At 42.0% G+C, this 10603-nt stretch overlaps 3 protein-coding genes across 3 annotated transcripts; 1 reads left to right on the forward strand and 2 right to left on the reverse strand.

Annotated features, from left to right (window-relative positions):
- Positions 1-1437: 1437 nt before the first annotated feature.
- On the reverse strand, positions 1438-1794 carry BDZ99DRAFT_362207 (P-loop containing nucleoside triphosphate hydrolase protein; the record flags this gene model as incomplete). Its single annotated transcript, XM_033714689.1, has 1 exon — positions 1438-1794. A coding segment is annotated over one exon (357 nt), but the record flags the coding sequence as incomplete, so codon positions are not given.
- A 2265-nt stretch (positions 1795-4059) lies between these two features.
- BDZ99DRAFT_352064 (uncharacterized protein) lies at positions 4060-4230 on the reverse strand (the record flags this gene model as incomplete). The annotated part of the gene is made up of 1 exon (XM_033714529.1): positions 4060-4230. A coding segment is annotated over one exon (171 nt), but the record flags the coding sequence as incomplete, so codon positions are not given.
- Positions 4231-6338: 2108 nt separating this feature from the next.
- On the forward strand, positions 6339-6494 carry BDZ99DRAFT_359415 (uncharacterized protein; the record flags this gene model as incomplete). The annotated part of the gene is made up of 1 exon (XM_033714660.1): positions 6339-6494. A coding segment is annotated over one exon (156 nt), but the record flags the coding sequence as incomplete, so codon positions are not given.
- Positions 6495-10603: the final 4109 nt, after the last annotated feature.

Consider the following 10603-nt stretch of genomic DNA (forward strand, 5'->3'; position numbering starts at 1 on the left):
CCTTTTAAACTCTTACTTTATACTTAACACCTGCTTTCTTGTCCTACTTTAAATATTCGCTGCTGCCGCCTTTCCTTAACCCCACACGGGCACCCACCCACCCCCTCTTTTTAAAAAACACCCCTTTTAAACTCTAACTCTACGTTTCCCTCTTACTTCTATACTCTACTCTAAACATCCGCTGCCGCCGCCTTTCCCTAATCCCACACGGGCACCCACCTACCCCCCCCTTTTAAAAACAAACTCTTTTAAACTCTTACTCTATACTTAACACTTGCTTTCTTATCCTACTTTAAATATTTGCTGCCGCCGCCTTCCCTTAACCCCACACGGGCACCCACCTACCCCCCCTTTAAAACTCTAATAACCCTAAACTTCCTATCTCCTAACCTGCTCTATAAATCTAACAAATCCCTAATATATTTGATTCGACTCTAATCCACCCTATTAAACCTTCCCGCCAAACTATTATAACACGCTCCCCTAATCCCCGTTGCTGCCTTCTTTCTACCCCCCCTTTTGCATCTCCTCCTCAACAAAATCTCTAAACTCCTCGGGATACTGCACCCACACTGCGTACACCGCTGCTGCTAATACTCCCTTATACTAACACTTCTTTCCCCTTTGCTTCTGCTATCCTCCCCGCATTATATCCTCTTCGTAACTTACGCAAACCCCCTATGGCAATCCGCACTCCCAACACCCTGAAAACAGTGCCCACAACATCTTCGCCCCCTTCCCTTGCGCCTTCTTTATCGGGTTTATCTTTTCTTAAAACATCTTAATTGCTACCCGAATATTCTCCGCTTCCGGCTTATCGCAATGCCAAATATCGTGCCCCTTACTCCTTTCCTCCTATGCCTAATATTGCTGGCAACCTACCTTCCACTACTCTATTAATTCAACTAATCTGTCCACCTCCAACGCTTCTGTTAACTGTGAACTTGCCTCTCTAATTGCTTATACCTTTTAAACCGACAACTGCTGCTTAAATTCCACTCTCTCTGCAACCGCCTCCTTTTCTATCCGGGGCGTTGCTAGTAGTACCCCTAACACGCTGTCTGCTGTAGTAACGCCCTATACATCGTCGTCGGGCTTATCAGCGTCCTTAATTGCAACTGTCGTGCTGGCGCGTATATCCCAATCAATCGAAACAATTTTATCTGTATCCCTGTTGGCAACTACTATATTAGTTATTACTTCGGCTTCTATAACTGCCTCCTCTTTATTAACCGCTACCCCTAAACGCGCTTAACATTGCTAACATTTTTATTCCCCCTTTTCGTATTCTACTCGCTCTTAGTTCCCATCTATTACACCGTTAATTATCTTTCTTATGCAACTCCTACCCATAATAAATCCCTGTATTTCCTTTTTAACGTCCTCCCCGAAATCCTGCTTATAAACAACGCCCCTTTTATCTGTTCGGAATCCGTGCATAATTATTGCTTTACTCTTCCGCCCATTACGCCCTGCCCTTCCGCTCTCCTGCGCGTAATACCGCATTTTTCGAATTGTTCCAACGTGCACTACCGCTCGAATTGTTGGTGCATTAATGCCCAACCCTAATGCGTTCGTGGCCGTAAACACCTGCTGTCGCCCTTCGGTTAACTGCTTCACTAACTCGCTCTTCTCCTTACTGCTTCCTATATTTCGGTGGAAATAAACACACTCTAAAACTTCTGCTAATTGAATTATCTTCTTCACCGTGTCGCAATACACAATTACCTGCCCCCCCGCGTGCTTCTGCTTTAAACTCTCTACTAACTTAACAACTGCGTCCTCTTCCTGTTGTATATTATATTGTTAAATACGGTACATAATATTTTTCCGCGTTGTTGGCCCCCGAAACCACTAGTATTCTTCCCTGGCTGGCAACCCTATTAATTAAATAAATTCCTCCTCTTCTTAGGGCTGGATTATTGCCGTTAAATACACCAACTGCGTTTTTATTATAACTAAATTCCTTAACGCTAACATCCTGCTCCTCCACCCGCCTACTAAATCCAAAATTACGTGGTATTTGTTAATTATAATCCGGTCCAACCGTCCTATTAACCGCTGTTGGTTAATAAAATTGCTAAATACCTCCCCAACCGCCAACTCCGGCGTGACCAACACGACCTGCGCCTATTCTTGCGGACTTTAACTGTTCTATTCAACGCAACTAATGCCGGCTTTGTTGCAACGGCTTTTTATATCCTCCTATAACAACACTAATAGTATAACTACTACTGTTACGCCTGTTAAACACGATGCTGGCAATATAAACAACACGCTCTTACCTCCACCTATGCCTATAATAGCAACTACCGGGCTCTTATAGTATATAATAGCCTTTAATGCTGGTCTCTGCACACCCCGAAATTCGGCCTTTTCGCCTACTAACACTTTTAACTGCTGCTCTATATCCACTAATCTTATTATCTTCCACCGTTAATATTCCTCCTTAATAGCCTCCTTTCTATTGGCTGCCGCGCGGGTTCCTTTTTTTGGCTTAGTCTGCATTGCGCACAGGAACTGCAAAAACCAATGCCACTCTGTGCTAACCCTCCGCAACTGTGCCCTCCTTGCCTTAGTGCTAAATATTAACTCTATAATCGACCGACTGTATATTCCCCCTCTAATCCTGGATCTATAGCCGGTTTAGATGTCGAATACTTTATCTTCGTTATCTAAATCGTCCTTGTCGCCCTGCACTACCGCCTTTACAACCGCCTTGGAATTAATATATCGACGGTATATAGCCTTAGTGCTGTGTCTCCATGCCATAATATTTAACTTAACCCCTATCCATCGCAATAATGCTCCTTGCAATGCCATCTTTAAACGGTTGGAATTCCATTTCTCGGGTGACGGGACTGTGTTCTTTCCCCCTTTATCCTCGGCGATGTTTTCAGTTTCTTCTATTGCTTCGCATTCTTCTTCTCCTTACTCTTTATCCTTCTCTTTATCCTCCTCTTTTTTATCCTCTTTATCTTCTGCGCTTGCTGTATTATTAATTTAAACCCGCCTCCGCTTCCTCTATAGCATTATCCAACCCTTTTCGGGCTCGGGCTCCTATATAAATGGACTGATCTCTGCTGGTTAACCGCCCTATGCACTTTCTAACCTCTGCCAAAATAGCAACACCAACTACAAATAATACACCACTAATTCGCCCACCGCGCGTGGCAAATATCGGTGGATAACCTTGGCCTTTCCACTAACTCCTATGCCTTTATAGTATGCTGTTATATATACTACTAACCCGTCCTTAATAAAAATCCCTCTACTGTTGCTATTCGGGCTGTTTCGATGCTGCACTATTATTAACTCTGTTCCACGCGCTGGTAACCCACCCGTTATGTGCACCAACACTGCTAAATGCTGCCGGAATACTCGCATCGCTCGTGCATACTTCTTAATCTCCTTCCCCTTCCATGCTAACCCTTGCTTGCCTTTTGCTGCTATAGCGGCTGCTGGGTCGCTGGCTCTAATATTAATAAACCTCTCCCTAATCTTCTGCTCCTGGCTGACCCAATTACTTAACCACCTCTTTCCATGCACGCCCCTAAATCCCAACTCTTGATTTCGCAGGTCCTCGATAAAACTCCATCCCGACTGTCGCTCGGCTGGGTTATCTACTAAATGCGCCCAATTAATAGCTGGCAATGCAACGGCTTCCTGTCCACTTAACGGCCCCTGCACAACTTAATCGACCTCTTCTAACAATAACAAATCCCGGTGCAACTCGACCCGGGCTGTCTCCACTAACCCGTGGACTATTAAACGCAACTGGGGCATGCTGAATTGAATATTACTATACAATAATATATCGTCTATCCACTTAATTACGCCCTCGGTATTAGTGGTGTACCGGATCTTTATCCTATACGCCTTTAACCGCTGCAACTAATCCACAGGGTGCAGTATTCCGCTATATTGAACCAATATTATAAACCGGTCTGCCATCTCTTACACAAATTTAAAATGCGCCGGCGCCATTTCCTTGGCGTCTTTCTGGCTGAAATGCTCCTTCTGTTATATATCCGCCGCGCGCTCTTTACACATCTTTATGGCCTGATATAAAACCAATATGCGGGATATATTAATAATAGCTGCAATCTTAGGCGTGTATATTAACGCGCTTTCCCAACCGCATCGCTGGCTAATGCCTAAAACGGCCATGCCGCTAATTAATGCGCTGGTGTACTTGTTGTCCGTGAACGGGTGGTCTAACAACGCTAATATAAATGCTAAAACAGCCTTCTTTAACCTTTCTTGCTCCTCCTCGTTAATTACATAACTGTTGTTGCTATCACTGCTATTATTGCTAATGTCACTATTATCGCTATCCTCCTCTTTATCCTGCCCTACTATTATCTCGATCTTTGCCAACGCTAACCCCTGTTTGCCTGTTAACCTAAATACTGGCCTCTGGTTCTAGATATTGCCCTCGCTCTCCAACTTTTCTGTCTCCTTGCTGCAAATCGGCTCTATTCTGCGGGTTCTCTAAATATAACGGACAATAGCCAACTAACACGCGCTGTATTTAACTATTGTCTTGCCCGTCTGGCGTGCGCTAAACGGCTTCTCGTTTGTTTTGTTGCCGGTTTCACGTTGATTAATATAATTCATAGCTGCCAATCCAACCACGCTAGCTTTAGATGCTTGCTGCGCCTTCTAAATTACCATCTTAACTGCAAAACACAAATTGGCCAACGCTCCCTCTCTCTTCTTGGGCTTGCGCATTAATAACTCCAACTACTTGCTATCTAATCTCTTTAAATGCTTTGCCTATCCGGCGCGGTTCAACCATATATTAACCTTGAATCGGTTGTTGTCGGCCTGGATCTAACTGCTCGCTTCCTTGTTAGCTCTCTTAATATTAATTGTTGCCTGTGTAAATGCGGCCTCTAATGCCTCCTGGATAGGATCCTTCTATTCTTCTCTCTTGGCGGCTGGGTTGTGCGCGTTTACCTAGAATAATCGGGCCAACGACGCCTTGCTGCTAAATTTCTGGCAATACACGCCAACTTCCTATATTTTCGCCCGCTGCACAATGCTCTGCTGCCTTTAGTAATAACATCCTCGCTTTCGTAGATTCTCCTACCTATGCTCCTTCTTATAATAGGTCTGTATATTCTGCAAACCGCGCACTATAGCTCCACACGGCTGGTCGTTTTCATGGGTTCCTAAACATTTCAATCCGTTATGCTAAATAGGTAAATGCGGCACGGGTTTAGCGGTGGGTGCTGGGAAAACAACCTGCCTGTTGTTCTGGGCCCAATCTTCTATATCTGCTACGGCCTCTTATATGGATTTTCGTGTTGCTGATGTTAATTCCTGGTGGTGCTTAGTTAAATGCATTTGTAACTGCGTCTTGGTAATGCCGTGGCTACAAACTCGGCAAACTACAATGCGGTACTGCGGGATATGCTCGAAAATTCGGGTGAATTATTCTATGGCGTTTAATACGATTGCTACAATAATTGCTATAACGGATTCACGGTTTAATATAATAATAGGATGATGGAATATTGGATAATAGATAATTAATAAACGTGTTAATCGCCGTGTTAATAGCGGCCGGACGTGCTTTTAACTACTCTCACCGCTACTTAGACCCTTCCCAACGCCTCCTGCTCTTAGCCACCTGGATTATTACACCCGTCACTTAACTATGCATCTGGGGGATCCATCTACAACCTTGCGTGCCTGGGTGCAACTAGTGGCATAGTAGGTCCTAATTTCCGGGTACCTAGGGCTTGCAAATAGCTTGCAACGACTATATCTATTACGAACTTTAGGTACTTAACTACCCTCCTACGTTCGCGCCTTAACTGCGATCGCTGCGCACGGCCACGAACATTATTATAACCCTAACTACCCCAACGCGACGACGACAATATAATCCAACGGTCGCATCGTTAATCCGAATAGTGCATTTAATGCGCAATGGTCGATAACTTGCCTGCAGCGTTGGAACCAGCAAATTCGGTTGGGGTTTACCACAGTATAATTTGATTTTCGTTTCTAAATCATATTATTGCAGCGCACAGTTTAGTTTTAAATCATAATGTGGCATATGCCACGATATGTTTTACCCATAGGTTAATAGCTTGCCTAACTACTGCATCTGCTTCCGGAATATATATTAACGGTTTAAAACAATATAATACTTATTAATAACAATCCGATCTAGCTGCCGTGTTGCCCTTAATCGATTTAAAAACGTTATAAATCCCTTACTAACGGCGGATTCCGGCGTTACTAATACAATAGCTGCCGTATTTAGAAGGTGCTGTTCTTCCTATTCCTTATATAAAATACCCAGCTTCTTGCATCGCCGCTTTATATCCCCTTATAATGCAATTAACAGCACTACAACTACTATTATTCTACTCTGCTCTGCCCACGCTGGCAATATAAATAATAAGCTCTTTCCTATACTAGTTAGTATTACTGCTACTACTAGGCTCTCGCCTGCTATAATTATCGCGATTGCGTCCTTCTACACGCCTTGGAACACCGCCTCTATACCTATTATCCGCTTTAACTGTACTGCTATATCTATCTTCCTTAACCGCGCCTATTAATCTTTTTAACTTTTATCTGCTTTGCTTTTAAACGGAGCCCGCTTCCGCTTTTTTAATATAAACTTGTTATTAACGGCCGACTAATATCCTAAAAACTAATGCTAATCTATGCTTAATACCCGGAACTGCTACCTTTTATTAGCTACTGCTCCTGCCTGCTCTATAATTGCTCGCGTATATACTAACCCGGCAACGTGCAATATATACCCGGCCTGCTCGTCTATAATCGCTGCTGCTATATTTTCCTTATTCTACTTCTTATTATTATTATTGTCCTCTACCCTAAATACTATTAAACCGCGCATAAACCTTCTGCTAATACTAATAGCAATTTCACAGTATAACTAAATAGTTAGCTCCTGCCCTAACCTAACCCTGCTCTCGCGCTTTAACGCCTATTGCAACTGTTCCGACGTCTACTTACGCCCGCTTAGGTCGGCCGGCTATAAATGCGATAATATTGCCTCTTTCTCCTATACTATTGCCTTTAATCGCTGCTAGAACAGTAATACTAACTATAAATACTATACTAATAACTCCTCCACCTCGCGCGGTATATATTAATAGATAATCTTAATATCGCCACTAACTGCGTAACCCTTATAGTATCGCGTTATAAATACTACTATGCTGTCCTTAATAAATATATTGCAATGCCCGCCCTTTACTATATTACTGTGCCGAACGCTTAAAACCTCGGGTTTTTATACTGGCTGCCCCCCTAATATATATATTAATATAATTAACTTCTTTTAGAATTTAATTACGCGTGATATATACTGCTCAACTCCTTGTTAATTAATACCCGAGCGGTATTCTGCCTTTAAAAACCTTCTTTAGGTTACAGGATTATATTTAACACGATTAAACAACCACGTTTTTCTATTAACGGGCAACCGCGTTTAATAGTCCTTTAAAAAATTCTATCCCGGTTGCTTATCTATTGGATTGTCCCGCAATTCACTCTATAGGATTACGGGCACTTAATTAGTTGTCTTGTTCCGTTTGCTAGGTAGCGGGATTTCAGTATATATATATGCTGAAATCCCGCTATTAAAAAACAACAGCTCTTCCAACAACAACCGTTAGCTCTCTATAACTAACCTGTGTACTATACTATAGAACTAGGCTATATTAAAATATAACCCCTTATATAACAACTTATTATAGCCTATCTATTTAATATAGCCTCTTAATATGCTATTATAATAGATCTTTAACCTGTACGTCCGCAAATCTAACATCTACTATATTAGCCTGTAGCTCCCTCGGACTATAAACTTATCTATTATTTCTTAAATAAACTGCAAATATCCTTTCCGCCGCTGCCGGGACAGCATACTGCTGTCGTCGCTCTCGTACGCACTATTGCTATTGAACTCGCTATTTTAAAACAGCTCTAATAACTCTAACGCTTGCTAAACCACTATAAAATGGGTGACCTTAATAACAGCTAATAAAATAGGCGGATACAACTCGGGGCTCTTCCAGCCGTCCTTCTTAACACCTAACACCGCTAATATATATACTAACGGGCTGTTGTACTTCTTACGGGTGATAAATTAGTTTAGCAACTTAATATAAAACTGCAAACACGCCTTCTAGATGCCTGTTAACCCTTCTGGCTTACTGCTGGCGTTCTTAGGCCTGCTATCTCCTGTTCCCTACTTTTTATTGCTATCTATTTTATTAATTTCTATTTTATCCTCCTTCTCTTCTATTTTATTCTCTTCCTTCTCTTCCGTTTTATCCTTTCCCTCTACCTCTCGCTCGGCCTGCTTAATTAACGCCTCCCACGCCTCTTGCTGCTGCCGCGTAAACCGGTACTTAGGGCTCTTCTACTTGTGCTCGCGCTGCGTACGGGCAAAAAACATTAATATCTGCTTCCACAGCCGGGTGTATTTGCTAATCGACTTCTCGTCTATATACGGCTGTAACGGCTGGTACCGCATCTAGTACTTTTCTGTTTAAATTGCCTTTAACTGTATAAATACGCCGACTTAATTAATAACTAACGCCTAGCTAAACCGCGCTAACCTGTTTATAGCCTCCTAAATTGCGGCTTTAACGGGTTCCTTCTCCTGCTTTAGGTCTATATTTAGCTCCTTAATATATACTAATAAATCCGGCCTCTCTATACCTACTAAATACGGCAACTACTGTATCTGCTCCAACCACAGGTTTACCTTATCTCTCTCGCCGGCCTAGATAGTTATTTAGACTTGCTTCTCTATATTTACCTACGCCTCTGCTATCTTCTTCCCTAACTGCGCCTATGCAATTTTACTGTTAATAGGAACAGGTTCTGGCCTAGCTTCCTAGCCTTGCCTAGGTTATCGCACTTTAAAATACTGTAATCCGTGGCCTTATACAAAAAACCGCTGGCAATAGATATGTTTAAATACCTTTTTAATGCGTGCCTGCACCCTTTTTTCTCCTAATTAACTTAGCCGTTCTAGCTTTCTTCCTGCTAACCACCTATAGATCTTTTACTAATGCTTTTTTATTGCCCTAATACTCCGCGATATATAACGGTAACGGCCTGGTTCTAGTTAATATAATAATCTATCCGAATATAACGGTAACTAGCTAACTGGCGCTATAATACTGTCCGGCATTTTAAACTTACTCGGATACTAGATAACTCCGGGCTATTTACGCACACCTTCTCTAATTAAATCGGCTTCTTTGCGCGGTACCTTGTAGATCTTTTGTAAATAGCCTTTAATTTAGTCTAGCTATACGCTATACCTGCACTCCTTGTAAATAGCTAATTGGAATTCGGCTAAATACTTAAAATACCTGCTCTTAGTACTGGATTTAGCTATTTTAAACACTTAGTCTGCCTCTGGAATTAACTTTTACTTAATATTTAATAGGCGGCGACAAGTGCTACTTATAGGTTGCTGGGTGCAATTTCCACCCCCTTTTCGCCTCGCTGCCATAGTTACTGCGGTTGCCGATTACCCTAACCACCCGCTAAACTATTATAACTATAGCCCAACTTACAACACAACTATACCTGCGCGGGATCTATGCATAACTGTACGGGATCTGCGCCAATATATACGTCCGGGCTTAAAGTTCTCGTCCCCAACTAAAAATTGGGCCTGTAGCTACCTTATTTACTGCTATACCTTCCTTACCTGCACCTAATACGCTATTATTAGATGTTAACCACGCCTGCCTCCTATAGGCATTAGTTCGGTGCCGCTGCTAATATTCGTGTGGTGTATATAGCCACGGCTAGTGGTGTTCTGCTGCGCGCTCGGTCGCAGTTGCGGCGGTTCTGCGAACACTACAACTTCCACCTAACCCTAACCAACTATACAGGTTAACCTAATGCAAATCGGCTAGGGGGTGCAACTAAATGCGCTGAATAATATACTAAAATTTGGTGCAATTCCGGCTGCGGGATATAAATAGAACCTGCCTCTAAAAAATAAATAGAATAAGCCCTGTGCCTGAATCTACGCCCTAGTCTGGTATTTTCTATCCTTAATAAATAAATAGAACAAGGGCTGGTTCTATTTACCGCTGTGGGATAGAATTCTTCTATTTTTCTTTCTCTGCGGCTGGGTTATACGCGTTTACCTAGAATAATCGGGCTAACAACGCCTTACTGCTAAATTTCTAGCAATATACGCTAACTTCCCACATCTTCGCCCGCTATATAATACTCTGCTGCCTTTAGTAATAATATCCTTATTTTCGCAGATTCTCCTACCTATACTTCTTTTTATAATAGGTCTATATATTTTATAAACTGCGTACTATAGCTCTATATAGCTAGTTGTTTTTATAGGTTCCTAAATATTTTAATCCGTTATACTAAATAGGTAAATATAGTATAGGTTTAGCAGTAGGTGCTAGGAAAACAAACTGCTTATTATCCTAGGCCTAATTTTCTATATCTGCTACGGCCTTTTTTATAGATTTTCGTGTTGCTAATATTAATTCCTAGTAGTACTTAGTTAAATGTATTTATAACTGCGTTTTAGTAATACTATAGCTATAAACTT

This window comes from Mytilinidion resinicola (genome assembly GCF_010093595.1).
Source record: "Mytilinidion resinicola strain CBS 304.34 unplaced genomic scaffold BDZ99scaffold_3, whole genome shotgun sequence".
In the NCBI taxonomy this organism is placed as follows: Eukaryota; Fungi; Ascomycota; class Dothideomycetes; order Mytilinidiales; family Mytilinidiaceae; genus Mytilinidion; species Mytilinidion resinicola.